The following is an 18,072-nucleotide window of genomic DNA, read 5'->3' on the forward strand; positions in this document are numbered from 1 at the left end:
AGCCCTCTTTCCTGCCTATGCAGGGGGTTTGACTCGATGATCTATTGAGGTCCCTTCCGACCCTAACATCCATGAATCTATGAATCTGAACAAGAGAGGGAAGAGAATTTTCACAGACAGGCTTGCTATCCTAGTGAGGAGGGCTTTAAACTAGGTTTGCCAGGGGATGGACACCAAAGCCCTGAGGTAAGTGGAGAAGTGGGTGACTTGAAGGAAGCACAAGCAGGAGGGGAAAACAGGGGATGCCTTTTCATTCTTCCTGAGAAAGTAGGGCGATCAGCTAGTTACCTCAGATGTCTGTACACAAATGCACGGAGCCTGGGAAACAAGCAGGAAGAATTAGAAGTCCTTGCACAATCACTGAACTATGCAGTGTTTGGAATAACAGGGCCTTGGTGGGATAGCTCCCATGACAGAAGCATTGTCATGGATGGGTGTAAACTGTTTAGGAAGCCAGGCAGAGCAGAAGAGCAAGAGTTGCTCTTCACGTAAAAGCTGTATGACTGCTCAGAGCTCCAGTATGAAATTGGAGATAGGTTTGTTGAAAGCCTCTGGGTCAGGATTAGAGGGGAGAGCAACAAGGGTGATGTCATAGTGGGTATCTGCTACAGACCACTAGACCAGGAGGATAAGGTGAATAAGGCTTTCTTGAAACAGCTAGTGAAAGTTTCCAGATCAAAGGCCTGGTTCTCATGTGGGATCACTTGGCATCTGCGGGAGGGCAATCAGCAGTGCACAGACAATACAGGAAGTTTTTGGAGAGTGTTGGGGATAACTTTCTGGTGCAGGTGTTGGAGAGGCCAACTAGGAGCCATGCTCTTCTTGACCTACTGCTCATAAACAGGGAAGAATTGATGGGGAATGTGCAAGTGGGAGGCAACTTGGGTAGCAGTGATCATGAGATGATCGAGTTCAGGATCCTGAAGAAAGGAAGAAGAGCAGCAGAGTAAGGACCCTGAACTTCAGAAAAGCAAACATACTCAGGGAACTGCTGGGCAGGATTCCCTGGTAGGCCAGTCTGAGGGGGAAAGGAGCCCAGGAGAGCTGGTTGTACTTGAAAAATATCTTACTAAAGGTGCAGGAATGAAGTATCCCAATGCACATGAAAACTAGCAAGTATGGCAGAAGACCAGCTTGGCTTAGCAGGGAACTCTTTAATGAGCTAACACACAAAGGAAGCTTACAAGAAGTGGAAACTTGAACAGTCTACTAGACAGAAGTAAAACAGTATTGTTTGGGCTTGCAAGGATGAAATCAGGAAGGCCAAAGTACAATTGGAGTTGTAGCTAGCAAGGGACATGAAGGGTAACAAGAAGGATTTTTACAAGTATGTCAGCAATAAGAGGGATATCAGGGAAAGCGTGGATACCTTATTGAATGGGGGAGGCAACCTAATGGCAGATTATGCAGAAAAAGCTGAAGTACGCAATGCCTTTTTCATCTTAGTCTTAACACACAAGGTTAGTTACCAGACTACTGTACTTTGCAGCACAGTTTGTGGAGGAGGTGAGCAGCCGACAGTAGTGAAAGAACACGTTAGGGACTATTTAGAAAAGCTGAACTTGTACAATTTCATGGGTCTGGATGCGATGTACCCAAGGGTGCTGAGGCAGTTGAGCAATGTGATTGCAAAGCCATTGGCCTTTACCTTTGAAAACTCATGGCAGTCTGGCAAGGTCCTAGATGATTGGAAAAGGACAAATATAGTGCCTGTCTTTAAGAAAGGGAAGAAGTTGGATCTGGGGAACTACAGACTGGTCAGCCTCAATTCAGTCCCTGGAAAAATCATTAAGCAGATCCTCAAGGAATCTATTTATAAGCACATGGAGGAGAAGAAAGGGATTAGAAATAGTCAGCATGGATTCAACAAGGGCAAGTCAAGCCTGATCAACCCGATTGCCTTCTCTGATGAGATGACTGGCTCTGTGGATTCAGGGAGAGCAGTGGATGTGATATATGTTGATTTCAGCAAGGCTATTGATGTGGTTTCCCACCGCATTCTTCCCAGCAAGCTAAGGAAGCATGGGTTGAATGAATGGACTGTAAGGTGGATAGAAAACTGTTTGGACCACTGAGCTCAAAGGGTAGTAATCAATGGCTCCATCTCTACTTGGCAGCTGGTATCAAGTGGAGTGCCCCAGGGGTTGGTTCTGGGGCTGGTTTTGTTCAATTTTTGTATGGGGTTGTTTGCATCTATCCTCTTTCTCTCTCAGTGTTGTGACCCCCCTCTCTCCCCTTTCCCTCCCACCCCCAGACTTAGCTGACTAACATTGTAATTATGTAACCTAGATGCGTTCTCCTCCTCACCCCCAGCCCGCTTATGTTAGTCCCTAGCTCAGGCACACTGTATTTCCTTTATGGCTTTGTCAATTTTGTTCTATGAGTCTTAACATTTTCTAATAAATGATCTGGAAGACGAGATGGAGTGGATGGAAGATGAGATGGAGTGGATGTCAGCAAGTTTGCACCAAGCTGAGTGGAGCAGTAGATACACTGGAGGATAGGGCTAAGATTCAGAGAGACCTAGATAAATTGTAGGATTGGACTGAAAGAAATGTCATGAAGTTCAATAAGGACAAATACAAAGTCCTGCACTTAGGATGGAACAATCCTGTTCATTAGTACAGGCTGGGGACTCACTGGCTAAGCAGAAGCTCCACAGAAAAGGACCTGGGGATTACAGTGGTCAATAAGCTGAATATAAGTCAACAGTGCGCCCCTGTTGCCAAGAATGCTAATGGCATACGGGGCTGCATTGGTAGGTGTGTTACCAGCAGATCAAGGGAAGTGATTATTCACCTCTATCTGACACTGGTGAGGCCACCTCTGGAGTACTGTGTTCAGTTTTGGGCTTCCCACTACAAGAGAAATGTGTACAAATTGGAGAGAGTCCAGCAGAGGGCAACAAAAATGGTTAGAGTGCTGGGGAACATGACTTAGGAAGAGAGGCTGAGGGAACTGAACTTATTTCATCTGAAGAAGAGAAGACTAAGGGAGGATTTAATAATAGCCTTCAACTACCTGATGGGTGGTTCCAAACAGGATGGAGCTAAACTGTTCTTAGTGTTGGCAGATGACAGAAGAATGAACAATGGTCCCAAGTCACAGCAAGGGAAGTTTAGGTTAGATATTAAGAAAAACTCTCTCACTAGGAGGGTAGTAAAGCACTGGGGCAGGTTACCCAGAGAGGTTGTGGAATCTCCATCCTTAGAGATTTTCAAGACCTGCCTAGACAAAGCCTTGGCTGGGATAATATAGTTGGGGCTAGTCTTGCTTTGAGCAGGGAGCTGGACTAGATGACCTCTTTTCCTTCCAACCCTAATTTTCTATGATTCTTTGACTATGCTGTTCCAGTGTCAAAGCTAGCGAATATGAGCATGGGGTGTCTAAGCGCAGCACTGCATTATGGTGTGTAGACATACCAAGAATGATGCAAATTCATTATCACTGTGTGGGCTGTTTGGTGGAAAGGGTGATTCCAATCAAGATTCCAGTTAACACAGGCATTCATAAATAAAAATCTATTATACTAACTGGCACCTTTTTGGCAGACTCAGCAGGCAGACCAGAGTTGCCTCAGCATGTACACTGAACTATGCTCTCCAAAGACAGCAGGTCCCTTCAGAAAAAGCTTGAGGCAAATTGGTGGGGCAATCAAAGGAAAGCTGTAGTGGGGGAGGCTTTGTTTACAAGAATGACATTCAGTTTTATACGCAGAAATGTTTAAAGTGCTTCAGGCTTTTATTGTGCAAAAAAGGCTGTCCTTGTGTCCATGTGCCTCTGCTGGTCCCATGAATATACACCATACCACCCATGGTGGCTTCCATCCTTCCTCTGTTCTCCTCAGTCCTTTCTCTGCTTCTTCTATGCCCTTTGAAGCCTGTGGATGCACCTCTATCCTTGTCTGCTCTAATCTGCTGCACGTTGTTCTTCTTTTTTCCTCATGTCCCCATCCCTGGCACTTTCTACCTGAATTACTAATTCTACCCCTCCCCTGCTTCCCAGTTATTTGTTGTTTTCCTACTTTCTATATTTGCTTCCTGCACACACACACACACACACGTGCAGATGCACACACTTCTCACTTAGCCTTTCTGAAACCCATAGGAGTTGCTATGGACCCTACAATGCCTCAGGAAGGACGGGATTCAAGACATTGGCTCTGCCTATACTGCATGTCTGAGCACTCTGGGAAGCACTGTGTTTTCTATAGTTCTTGCTGGAGGAGCAGATCCTCATACAGTCTCCAGAGTCTTAAATCATGCATAGTGCTCAGTTTCACTTTTACCCTTTTATGCTCATCTGATTACAACCAAATACCCCTTGCAGTGGCTTAGGCTGGCACTGAAAGTGCGAAGCTGGATGGTTTGCAACACATCAGCATTGCCATGCTCCTTTGATTGCTATGTTTGGCCACCCATAATACATAATTTCAGTAATAGAACAACATTGCAAACAGATCCATTAAACACTTACAGCAAACCTGCAAATATTTAAAATAAGCTGCACCTTAAAATGATACAGTGGGAGGTAGGAAGCAGGGTGGTTGGCCTCTTTGTGCCTGTAAAGATTAAAAGGCATTGTGCTTCCTGATGTGCCCCCCCGCAGAAGTGGGACATACTCCTAAATCCTGAGTGATCAAGTTGATTTTTAACAGAGTTTCTTTAAACCCCAATACACTTTTGGCTGAGCCTACATTCAAATGATTTCTAGCCATGTAATAAAATATCTAAAAGAAAGTGGGAAATAATCACCAATTAAGAAAGAAGCACTTTAATAAAATAAAAATCAGCTCTGGACACCAAAGCTTGTTGCTTTCTATCAGATAAACCACTCATTTTTAAACATTTCATTTTGTACCTAGATTATGTCTTCTCAGATAAGCTTTAAGCATTACCATCTGCTCTGCAGCAAGCACATGATCATATCACTTAGATTCAGTTGAATACAAAGGCTATTGACAACTGGGAGACAACAAAACAACATGCAGTTGTTTCACAGACTGCTATTGTATTAGGCTCACTTAAGGACTGCATCCTGGCTTGTCTTGTGAGGGAGGCTGAATGCACCTGGAGACTCCAGTCCATCCCCTTCCACACCCAGGCAACAAACTGACACTAAAGCTTCCCGAATGCTGGTAGAGAGAAGGAGTGTTGGCTCAGTGCACCTAGCCACACTCAACAGCCTCAAGGGTTGAGTCTTAGCCAGGGCCCCATGCCTCTGCATGCCTGCTAACTTTTGGAAGCAAGTTCCTGAGTCAGAGAGGCTAAATCTTTCACAAGCAGATTTAAACTATATTCACACCTTTCAGTAAGCTCAGAGGCATTCTTTCTGCATCTGTACCATGCAGGCAGAATGGCCCAAAGCACTCCTGTTCGGCCACTATCATAATGCTTTCTCCTTACTGCTCTTTAGAGGAAGCAAAGGTACAACTTGTGCGCAATCATTTCTAATAACAATATCCAGTTGTTTAAAACAGCATTCTCTAGTGCAAACCTTACAACATTTAAACAAAAAAAAATGTATAAATGCTTTCTTGTAGACCAGGTGAGCTTAAAGACTATTCTTTTTCATACTCCCCATTTTAAAGGAAATATTGCGTATTTCTCACTAAGATCCAAAATAGGATACATTTCACTTTCAAAATAATATGACAATTCATAATTTTTGCAGGAAAACTAAATCATTCTAAGACAAATGGGTGCTTTCATATTTAAGTATGTGAATCTTACTCTCCTACTTGATCAAAATATTTTTAACACTCTTTAAGATACAAATTTTAGCCTTGACAATGAATGACTTGCTTCAACTACTAACAGGTGTCTAAGCAAAATACTGAATAAAATATACATTTAATCTGTGAATACGTTTGCAGGGGGTCGCCTGATATAATGTAATATTTGAAGAAATTCAAAAACATTCAGGACTATTTAACTGATGATTGATGAAAACTTCAAGACTATTATTAAGGTTACAGAATGTCGAGTTGAATTTGGTTTTCACGTTTTTGAAGTCATTGTGTGAATTACAAGTCACAGCAACCTTTCTTTTTATTATATTTTTTTAGTGGCTGAAGCTCTTTTTAGGGTTTTGAACTGCAGCAAAGATTGTATTACTTAAGCAACAGCATTAACACTAAGGTTATGACCTGGGATATTATTTCCTAAATGAGAAATGTGAAGGTGAGAAGAACAAAAGACAGATTTCCCAGGCTTGGAGCCAAAAATGTCTTGGACCATACACAGTTCATTTGCATTTTTAGCATCAATTAAAACTCAATGCTCCCTCCCAGTTTGTAAGCTGTTCCAATTGCTAATCTACGGATGACCTGCCCATAAATCTCTCTAAATGTATGCAATCTTCTTTCTATCAAATTAAAAGGGAAGGTTAATTCATTTTAAGTGTACTGTTGATAGAAGATCTCTAAGAAGCACTTTATTATACCCTTCTTGAAAGGAAAGAAGTGCAAGCTAAATAAACTGTGACAATGAATGCATTTTTCAGGGGTGGTCCTCCTGGAAAATGCTAACCACATTAAAGTAGGTGGGTATTGAAATATGCAGTTAATAAAAGTTGAAGTTGTCATTCACCTGAGCAGGTGGTGGAAGAACCTTCTTGCATATCTGCTGATTGGATCCCGATATTCCAAGACAGTCATATCCAACAGAGGCCTTGCTGGAGCATAAAAGGTTCCAAGGCTTGCCTCAAGCTGTGCTGTGGAGTTCAAACACAGCAGCAATGAAACAAGTGAAACTGCTTCAATTACAACAGGGTGTTCATGTTTGCAATCAGTCAGATTTCTCAAACACAGATGAAAAGCAAGTTTGTTGCAGGACTGATAAAATTAATATATGACAGCTGGTACAAAAACAAACCTGTGTATAAACTTTCACTTGAGGCAGAGCTGACAATGATTTTGAGCAACAGAAAGCTGTCAGAAGTGAAGAAATCTATAATAAACAAAGCTCTGCCAGAAAAGCATAATTAAAACAGTGACTCATAAGAGCAACAGAGTTTGAACAAGTTTGTCGAACTAAAATCAATCCCGGTTAACTTTTCTCTTTTCTCATACGAAAAGAACAATAGTGTACAGCTTTTTCAAGTAGTACCGTTGTGCATGAGGCAAGCAGGTAGCTAAGCTTTTCTCGTGATGGCCCTAAGGGCTCTGGAACTCCCCTCAACAAATACTTCCTCATTTTTGTAAAAAGGATCAAAAGAAAACCTTGGGCCTGATGTTCCTTTATCTTGCACTGATGCAATTCAGAATAGCTCCACAGTAGTTAGTGCCATCACATTGGTTTAAAACTACTGGAGAATCAAGCTCTTTTTTCAGAAGAGTTTTCTTTTTAAAAATGGTCTGACCTGCTATAAATTTTCCTTTCTTAACTATAGAATTATTTTTCTAGGATTACTTAGTCTACAGAAAAGAAGATTGGCAGGATGGGGTTTGTACATAAATCTTCAAATAGCTGAAGGATGGTTATAAAGACGGATCCTGGTTTTCTCTGATAAAAAAATCTCCAATTTTCAGTTGAAAAAAGTAAACCAAAACCCACATTTTTCCATGATTAAAATGAAACAACACTAGTATATAGATATCTATATGTTTGCCCAATATGGGCCATGTGTTTTATAGTAACGCCCAGTGTCGGCTGCATTTAATCAACTGCATAGTTCATTTTGATTAATGAGCACATGGTGCTTTTGGCAGCAGGTATCTAAATTGACTGCTGCTTTGAAAGAAAATACCTCTGAAGTCTAGCTTATCTTTCTGTCTAGATTTAAGATAATGCAAAACCTAAATTACTAACAGTTTGCCTATGTTCCTAACACTATACTTTTAGAGTATTTAGTGCTATCACACCTTACAGAATAAAATGCAAATATGCTTAGATTTACGAACTATTATCACTAAATACAGAAATGGCTAATTCAAATAAACATTAATAACCACAAATTAATGAGATTTTTCTGCCTGATGAGCAGGGATCTATATGTCTAATAGATATATTAGTGGTGTTTCATTGTAATCATGAAAACATGTGGGTTTTGGGTTACTTTTTTAAAACTGAAAATTGGGGATTTTTTTATCAGAGAAAACCAGGATCCCTGCTCATCAGGCAGACAAAATCTCATTAATTTGTGGTTATTAATGTTTATTTGAACTAGCCATTTCTGTATTTAGTGATACTAGTTCTTAAGTCTAAACATAGCTACATTTTATTCTGTAAGGTGTGATAGCACTAAATACTCTAATAGTATAATCTTAGGAACATAGGCAAACTGTTAGTAAATTAGGTTTTGCATTATCTTAAATCTAGACAGAAAGATAAGCTGGACTTCAGAGGTATTTTCTTTCAAAGCAGCAGTCAATTTAGATTAAAACTGAATACAACAATGCTATTGCAAAAACAAGCCATATTCTTTTGCCATTGCTGTTTTCTTGACAGCATGTTTTGTACTTCAGAAATGTTCCAACCTACATGGAATACAAGTAACTACTAGCACTGTTACAGATTCATTAGATAGCCCAGCTTGATGTTGAAAGCAGAAATGAAGATCTCAAAGATAACCGCCCCATCGCTACAAATAAAAGGGCTCACTGGGTTTCACTAATAAAAAGAAAACAAATTACCATGTCAAATTTGCAAGTCATACAGAGTAAATCCTGTCTAGAATAAAATTCTGTTTGAAGTTAAAACAGTCTAAGACAGGGAGATAGGAACATACAGACATTTTTTTATAATATACACATTTTACACTATAGCTTTAAGAACAGCCTTTTTCACTGATTTTTTTTGAAGTGTGTTTTATTAAGACACAACTTCAATATTGTACATTTGTAGAGTTAAGATTATGGTAACCTCTCATGTATCTCATAATGTAGAACGGGGATAACTAACTGATGATCTGAGAGCAAACTGAATAGCATTCATTTTTCGGTGATCTGTGACTCACCACCTCTACTAGCAGCCTCCTTTCGTCTCATCAAAGATGTGCCTTGTACCTGGTTGCACTCCTGCTGGGCCTTGGCATGACATTTTCCTACTCAATTGTTACACTCTAAATCTTAGAATCTCTTATGTGCCATAGTGTACAACAATTCAGTAGGAATATATCTCACTGGAATCCAGCAGAGATGAGGCTGAGCCTTAAGTTCACCTTTTCATGTGAGGATGTCAGAAGTGACTGTGCTGGATAGGAAGGTTACAGTAAGTAGAGATGTGACACTCCTCATGGATGCAGGAGAAAAACACAACACAGAAAGCCACTGAATGGGACACTAAAGAATGCCCCTTCTGCAAACACTTACAAACAAAACTACCATATTTATGTTACTATAAGATGACCCTGAATATAAGATGACCCCCAATAAATGGAGTCTATATATAGAAACTTTATAAATTTGTTATAATTTTCCAGGCATAGAATCTAATTATCAGAAGTTTGTCTTGAATTTGTTCTCCTCTCATTGCTACAGCAGGAAAAATAGATCTGGGAGTCAGGTGACACCCCTGCCCTCTGGCTCTGCAACTTCTTCCCCCTGCAGACCCTTGCACCTACCCCCCCCCAATCAGACCCTGCTGTCCCTGAGCACATAGAAGTGAGAAGCAAATCTGAAAGTAATGACTTTAAAATAAACATACCTGTAGTAATTTAATTTAGCTCAGCTAGCATTGATGCATTTTATATTTTTTGAAACTGCTACAAATCTTAGCAGAGGTACTCCATAAACACATTTTGAAAGGAGTACTTTTTACCTACTTATATGTAGTACAAACTATACAAGATATTAGTCCAAAGCCCAAAGGGTGAGGGTTTACCATATAGATCATTGGGCTGGACCCCAAAGTCAAGCCATTGTGACTCCACAGCTCAGCACTGCTCAGTATCTGTGTGTACTCCAGATACCTGCCACAAAGGATCCATGTGCTAATTAGCCCTGCCACACATGGCTGCAACTAGGTGTTCTTGTCATGAGTCTTGGGATCCTCTAAAAATTTAGGTGCAGATGAGGTACAGAGCAACCTGGGCCAGCTCCACCTCATGAAGGGCAGAGTCACTCTAAACGTATGAGATAGGCTAAGAGGGGGTGACAGAGAGATTCTGGGTGAACTGTTTGGGGTCCTGTTTAGTGATATTTGCCAGACATTTATCAGCTAGTGAAGAAACAGGAATCACTGGAAATGAGAAAGAAAGGCACAGTGGGTGCTACTGCACAGTTTATTCAGATGGGATGTACTAACTTATTTAAGATAATGAATGAAAGGGCTGGGGAAACAGGACGGGAATTGGTGGGGGGAGAGAAAAGGGGTACTGAGGCAGTCCTTTGTATGACCGTGTCAGGTAAAGGGCATGGTGATGGGCATGTGGATGCACAGAGTATAGTATGGTTACTGTAACAGAATAGGAATGGTGTAACTGTAAAGGTGTGGTTTAGAGTGAACCATATCAGTCATGAGATAGATGCGTAGAGGTATACATATATGTATATTTTTATTTATATATATAGACAATATATTTTTGTAAAAAGCTTTCCAACCTATCCTTTTGGCTAAGATCAGACAAAGATCAAGATCAAGTGATTGGGGGCATCTGAACCCCAAGGCCTCTGGGCCTGGGGCTTGCATGTAAGATGTTTGCCTCAATTTGGGGAGCATCCCAAGCCCCAGACCAATGGGCCTAGGAAGGAGGATACTTGCCTAGTGGTAGAACCACACAGACTTGACGACTGAGCTCTGTTCAGTAGAATTTTGGAATTTGACAATTGGGCTTTGCCCAATTGAATCTGGAACTTATTTGGCACTTGAAACAAAATACAAAAAACCTCTCCAAAAACTATCATTGTGGTAGGTTCCATCAATATGTTTGCCCAGTATGGGCCATGTGTTTTATAGTCATGCTCAGCGTTGGCTGCATTTAATCAACTCCATAGTTCATTTTGATTAATGAGCACATGCTGCTTTTAGCAGCAGTTTAATGATAGACAATGTATTTAATGAGATTTCCTTATATGCGAATGTAAGACAAGGAGCTTCTGTCCCCATGCTGACTGGGGGGGAAACCTCGTCTTGCGTTCGAGTAAAACAGTAAATGCTCTTGTACCTTCCCTTTGACAAAGCTGCTCTTTAATTCTGTCCTGGCTCCAAATGTTAAGTATCTGAATCCTTACACATGAGTGTAATACAGAAGTACATATTTTAATTATTCATTCTCTTTCTCTCTAATATTATATATTGTATAATATATTTTAGAAATGTATGACCTTCCTTATTACTGATATGAATTAAAATCTGCATGCAATCTATGCCTAATTTTATTGAAAATATCTATCTGTATAATAATGACTCTTGTTTATAGACTAGCAAGGTAACTCTTCTGACTAATTTGGAACTTTTAAATGTAAAGTCTTTTTTTTAAGTCAATACATATTATCATAACTCACACATGGATTTTAACATATGAATCCTTATAAAATATAATTATAATAAAATATAATCACATTCTAACCTTCTCTCTCTGCTGTCAACTTTTTTCTAAAAAGGTGATTTACGATGGCACTCAAGCTTATGTAACACTGTTGGCCCATAGTGTTCCAGTTCATACTACTCAGGACATTAATCGCCTCTTGCATCTCATCATACTGAATGTATTGGTGGAGGATGTCCAGAAGACTCAGCTGTCCTCTTGGGATGACACCTGTAATAGTAAAGATGAAAGCCAAGGGTAGTATCATATGGGTGTAGAACAATAATAGACTATTTTTCAGTGCGGTTTAAACATTATTGCTTTTGTTAAAGTCTTAATAAATAAATGGGCTTTATAAAATCTTTTTTAAAGTATGTTTGCATAGAACATATTATTTAGCCTCATTATGTTTTACACTGTGGAGAAAACTCATCAGTGAAATACAACCATGTGCATAACTAGTATATGTTTATCGGCAACAAAACTACTCAACAGTAAATTTATAGGCTCTTTTGAGATGGTTCTCTCTATAGTATCTGAGCTCCTCACATATATTAATAAATTTATCTTCACGGAGTATATTTCAGATAGGGAAGTATTAGTAAATGAGACATAGAATGGCATTAATTGATTGTGTGTGTGTGTGCATGTGCAGGGATGAACGTGTGAGGTTTTTTATATACTGATATAAAGTATGCATCTGTATACATGCACTTACATCAAATGTCACAATGGCATGAAGTAAAAAAAATCCAAATTGATCTCTCAATCAAGTAAGTCATTGGTTCTTGGAACAGATTCAGAGCACTCAGAAGAAGCTATTCTTAACTTAGTCTTAAACAATACAGAAGAGTTAATTCAAGAACAGTATCTGAACAATTAAACTTGATTGCACAGCAATTAAGACTACCGTGGGGTTGTTTTACTTTCCTCTGAATTAACTATAAGTGCCATGCTCTGGCATGCTTGTCAGTGGTTGCCTACTGCTGATACACCGTATTTATTCAGATACCACACACACTTTTCCTTAAAAATTAGCCTTCCAAAAATTGGGTGGGGGGGGGGGGGGATAAAGGGGGGGGGGGGTGTCATAAGCAGGGTGGTTGATTTTCTGCACAGAAGCATAAAAACACTATAAGATGGCTGTCACTTCTTTTCCTTGTCTTCTCCCTCCAGCAACTTATCCCCAGCATGATATATTTATGGAGAGAAAGGCAAAATCCAGCAGTGGCAGATTCAGGGGAGGTGCAGTGGTATAGTCATACCCTGCTTTGGTTTCTATTTCACCCAAAGTTTAAAACAAACTGCCTACCAGTAGCAGAAGCATCTTTATTCAGGCACTGCTAAGGGAATCAATTGACTTCATAGCTCATTAGATTCTACTGATTCCTGCTAATTACTTTTCACTTCATAAGCTTTAGTAACCCTTTCTCCTTTATCATGGTCTTGATGATCTGCTAATCAAGCTACCCTTTGTTCAGCAATTTTGCTGTTAGTTACTCCTAGTCTCTCTCCTCCATTTTCACAGCCTTTCAGACTGTTTTTTGTTCTTTTCAAAATCTTAGGTCTGTCCATGGAATCCAGTCTTCAGCAACACCTGCAGTTTCACCTTTTGCCTGAGAAACCAAGAGCTGTTGACAATTCAGCTGTGAGAGGGTTAAAACTGTAGCTTGTGCCTGAGTAGGAAAGGGAGGGTGAGTGAGCTGAAGATTAGGCTCTGTCCCTGCCTTATGTAGCCATAACTCTGCAAAATGATTTTTTTCTTCATTCTGCCTTCCCTAGAACATGGTGCATATCTTATTTGGGGCTACAGCATGCAAGAAAATATGGGTATTTCTAAAGGAACTCTGAAATCTACTTAGGTAGAAGAAAAATGCCAATAAAAGCTATTTAAAGGAGAAAGTCAATTGATGTTGACTTTATACTTATGCAGGGGTTCTGAAACTGTCCTTCAAACTTAAGAAAAATGTACTAGGATGATGGGAAATATTGAGTCTCAGAATTGCAACCAAAAGACAAAGAATGGTTGAGAGAAAACCTTCTGACCATGTAGAAAAACAGAGCCAATATGCAGAAATTATATCTTATAAAACGTTTTGCAAAATATAATTATGGGTGTAGTATGTACAAGCAAAGAAGTGGAAGACGGCAAGAAAGCTGGGGAACAGGTATGACCATAACTCACTGATAAACAACAGGCCTGGAAAATCTGGTAACTCATAGCTGATGCTTCCACTGCCATTCAAAGAGGTTTATTTATTTGAAGAGAATCATATTTTTAAGCATAAAAAGTTATGGTTGTCTTCTGTATTATATTTAAAGTTGAATTTATTGAAACTTTTGGGTACTTTGTTTAATTGCTATGTTAAACATGTTTTTGTATATCTATATTTGTGCTAGTGATAACATCTAATTGTTCTGGTAGCATGTTTTTACAGTGTTGCACAAAGTATGTAATTTTGGTGCTAATTGTTATGGGAAGATAAATATTTTTATTTGAATGCTAATTAAACTATAAAATATGATAGGTAGTCTTTCTAGAGCCAAATTTGAAATGATTACTGTTCTGACTGAAATATGCTAGAAAATGTAGTGGAAGCTTCAGGGAAACTATCCAAATAGGTAAAGCATAAAAAGGAAGTTAAAAACTATGTTTTTAAATTCTCTGAAATTGTTTGTTAACTGTTTTTTATGGAAAATAGCTTAGAGAATCTTGGCATTCTTCCTTTGATCAAGCCTGAACACAAAGATCACCTGGGGCCTAGAAAAGTTAAAATCATAGTGCAGGATCCAGTTATAAAGTACAGAGCCAAAACTCAGATGCATAGAAAGATAGAAAAAATTATCTTATTTATTAAAGAGTAAATTACTCTTTAAAAAGCAGGTTATTTTATATACAGGATCAAACATGATGAGTTTATACAACTGCTCTGAATTTTTATTCTTTTTATGTTTTGTATTGATCTGCTCATTCCAACACACCATGTACAAAAAATGGTTCACTGGCAGTACCCTATTTATGGATGCTAAGAGCCAAAACACAAGAAAATACTTGTTACATGCTCTAATTCAATAATGTTCTTAAGCACAAGCCTAATTTCAAATATATACATAGTCTCATAGACTTCAACTGCATCTTGAAGTAAATCTTTTGTTTACAGATATTTCTGATAGTAATGAGTGTCCTAATGTAGAACACAAGTTACATTTCATATGCGCACCATGGAGAATTAATAACAAATTTAAGCTTTTAGTGATGAAGGTCTGTGTTTTCTCAGTCACACACCTTTACTGTATTTTCAATATAATTTGTATATGTATGAATTATTTATCAATTAACAGAGTCCCAAAACTGCTGATCTCAACAATGAGGACTGACTAATCTGTGTATTATTTCAGCCTCTTAGGTTGCAAGCAGTGAGAGAAAGAGAAAGAGAGAAGACTAAAATAACAAAGCAGCAAGAGAGAACTTTATATTCTGACTTGCGTGATGAACTATGGGGGATGGGGGACACAAAAGTTTGCCTTCCATATAGAAAGGATTTTATAGTAACAAACAGAATGAATTTTAAAGTGCGATAACTTTAAACTGCAGAGGTCAACGTCCTCCCATATGGATGCTTGACTTCTCTTAGGTGGCACGCTTTTAGGTGACCTACTTGGGAAAAAGAGGTGACAGCCAACTCATTGCCTAATTGATTTAGGAACAGTGCCCAGGGAGACAGTCCAATTAAGTTTACAAGCTGGCAATTAGCAGAAAGGCCTCTAAATCCCTGCACTGAGATCCTGTTTGCCTTAGTAAGAACATAAATGTGCTAGAGATAGGAAAGGGAAAGCTATGCTTTCTGGAAAGCTGTTGTGAGTAGGGCCCACAAGGGAGGACTGAAAAAAAGCAAGGTAAACGTGGGTAGAGTGCCTTCTGTTTGACAGGTAACCAGGTAATTTAGAGGTTATTTCTTTTTTAATGGACAACATGCAAGAAAACATTAAGCAGAGGCTTTAATTAGCATTCTGTGTAGCCCTTTACAACTGTTAAACTTGCCATTGGACATGGTGGAGCTGAATTATCTGACAACAAGTAGGCAAATACTTTTTTAATAATATTTTTGGATAACATTGACAATCTTATTTAGCCCTTACAAACAATTAACATATAGATAAATCTGACATTTTGTTTATTGAAACATTACCCTGCATTAGCTTACTAATCTGTACTGACCTTGAAGGTTGTATTATTTGGACCTATTTTTAGTGTAGTCTCTTAAACTCAGACTTTCATTATTTTAATAATTTGAATATCAATCAGCAAACAAGCATATACATGACAAACGTGTCAAAAACCCACTATTTCAGTAAAGAAAAAACAAATTAGAATTTGTGCTGACCCTAGGAAGGTTTTTCTGATGTTGTAAAAACACCTGCATGACACACATATTAGCACTTCAATCTTACTGTACAGACAGAAGGGGGACTGTGGCAGGGCACTGTTGGTGCCTCCCACTTTAAGGGCAGGAGCAGGCAGCAGCCAGGCGCTTGATGGTGGTGGCCATTTGGAGATCCAGGATATATAAAGGGTGAAGCAGCAGTTTGCTGCTAGCCGCCATGGCAGAAACATCAGTTAGCTGAGCTGTGGCTCAGGAACATCTTGGAGGTATATGGCCTGGGGCTATGGGAGGCCCCAGGTCCTAGGCATGACCTAAAACTGTACCCCGCCAGGGTAGGGAGGCCTGGCGGGACTGCCAGTGGTGCGGCAGCCCCAGGAAATGCCAGGACTGTGAACCTCCCTGGTGAACGGCCTGATAACCTCCAGACCTGACACAGTCCTGGCTGGGGAAAGCCCAGGCTGGCAAGATCCTTGAAAGGCCTCAGGCTCACTTGATTCAGTAGAGTTGTGAGAGTTAAGAGAAGGCAAGCCTGGCTTGAGGCAACCAAACTGGCCTGTACTTGGGCCAGGACCCAAGGGGCTCAAAAGGGCCAGGGGCCCACAAGTGAGGGATGCCCGGAGCAAGAGGCTTGGGATTCCAACTGGCCTGAAAGGTGGGGCCAGGGCCTAGTGAGTCCAAAGGTCCCAGAGAGGGGACCACAATCATAGAGGGTGAAAGGTTACAGGTGAGCTTAGCTGCCTGGGATATTATCTGCAAGGCATGGGCCCCAGTGTAGATGAAAGTTCGGAGCTGGGGATATCACCCTTAGTCATCAGGGTCTTAAATGGGCAGCTTCCTGCCTGAGTAACATTGTAATCATCATAATTTACCATATAGTTCATTGGGCTGGGCCCCACCAAAGTCTATAGTGTTTCAAGCCATGGTGACCTCACACTGCTCAGTATGTGTGTGTGTGTGCATGTGTGTATACCAGATAGCCCACACAAAGGATCCATGTGCTAATTAGCCCCCACTTCCCCCCCATCACCATGACTGGAACCAGGTGTTCTTGTCAGGAATTCTGGGATCCTCCAAAAATTTACATGTTGATGAGGCATGGGGTAACTTGGTCTGGCTTCACCTCATGGAGGGCAGGGCCGCACTAATTATATGTGATGGGCTGAGAGAGGGGGATGTGACAGGGATTCTGGGTGAACTGTTTGGGGCCCCATTTGGAGATCTCTTCCAGACATTTAAGGCTGGTAAAAAAAAAAGGAATGAATAGAAATAGGAAAGAAAAGGTGCAGCTCAGCTGTGGGAGTATACAGGAAATAAAAATGTATGCAATGTAGTGGCTCACCATGACTTAAAGAGAGTCAGTGCTGAGGGGGACTACAAGCAATGGGCATCACCACATACCTAACTTGAGTTGCACTAACCTATCTTTGGGATAGGTTCCTGTCAGCATCTTGGTCTTTTGGCTAAGATGAAGCAATCAGTAAAGAGCCTGATTAACGCCCTAAGGGCAGAAAAAGATCAACAGAGCATCAGGATGACAGGAGTAAAGGAGGGGAACCCAAATGGCAGTGGTGATAGCCAGGACATAGAAACAGAAATGAAGAGCAGAAACAAAGGTCTGGAGACAGAGGTACAGTGGATAAAGATGGAAAAGTGGAGACAAGAAGACAGAGAAGGTGAAGGCAGAAGCAACAGCAGACAGCAACAGAGGCAGTGGCAAAGAAGGCAAGAAGCACCAGTAGAGACAGAAACAAAGGCAGTGTCAAAGAAAGTAGCAGTGAGAGAGAAGAGGCCAGAGGGATGAGAAGAGCAGAGGCAAGCAGAAGACAGAGCGGGAGAAGCTGGAGAAGGATCAGTCGGGAGTGCGACGAAAGGTTGACTCACCAGGAGTGGCATAGTGGGAAGATACAGAAGAGACATTGTGGGATGCTGTTCCAGAGTGGAGACTATGGATAAGGACAACATTAATTGGTGATGGGGTACAGAATGGATCAATGATGAACAGATATGATTCTGTGGAGAAGGTACTGTTTGAGATATTGGGAGTGCAGGTGGAATACCACAGCAGCATGATTGCTTCCTCCAACCAAAAGACATGGCAACTGAGTTATTGGAACAAAGAAGCGCATGGCAAATTTTGGGAGAAATGTGCAGAGAAAGGGGTGGAGTGGGAGGAATTAAAAGGGTTAAAGTCTGTAGCAGCAGACCAGTCAAGGGAAAG

At 40.4% G+C, this 18,072-nt stretch overlaps 1 protein-coding gene across 2 annotated transcripts in view; it reads right to left on the minus strand.

Moving 5' to 3' along the window:
- The window catches only part of WDPCP (WD repeat containing planar cell polarity effector), a 287,418-nt gene that overhangs the window by 111,363 nt on the left and 157,983 nt on the right, over positions 1-18,072 (minus strand). For both annotated transcript variants that reach the window (XM_014525820.2, XM_025192301.1), the window contains exons 12-13: positions 11,512-11,700; positions 6,591-6,714 (exon numbers count right to left, since the gene is read on the minus strand). In XM_014525820.2, coding sequence (XP_014381306.1) covers positions 6,591-6,714; positions 11,512-11,700 — 313 coding nt within the window. The remainder of the gene's footprint in view (positions 1-6,590; positions 6,715-11,511; positions 11,701-18,072) is intronic.

This window comes from Alligator sinensis, unplaced genomic scaffold (genome assembly GCF_000455745.1).
Source record: "Alligator sinensis unplaced genomic scaffold, ASM45574v1 scaffold219_1, whole genome shotgun sequence".
NCBI classification, from domain to species: Eukaryota; Metazoa; Chordata; order Crocodylia; family Alligatoridae; genus Alligator; species Alligator sinensis.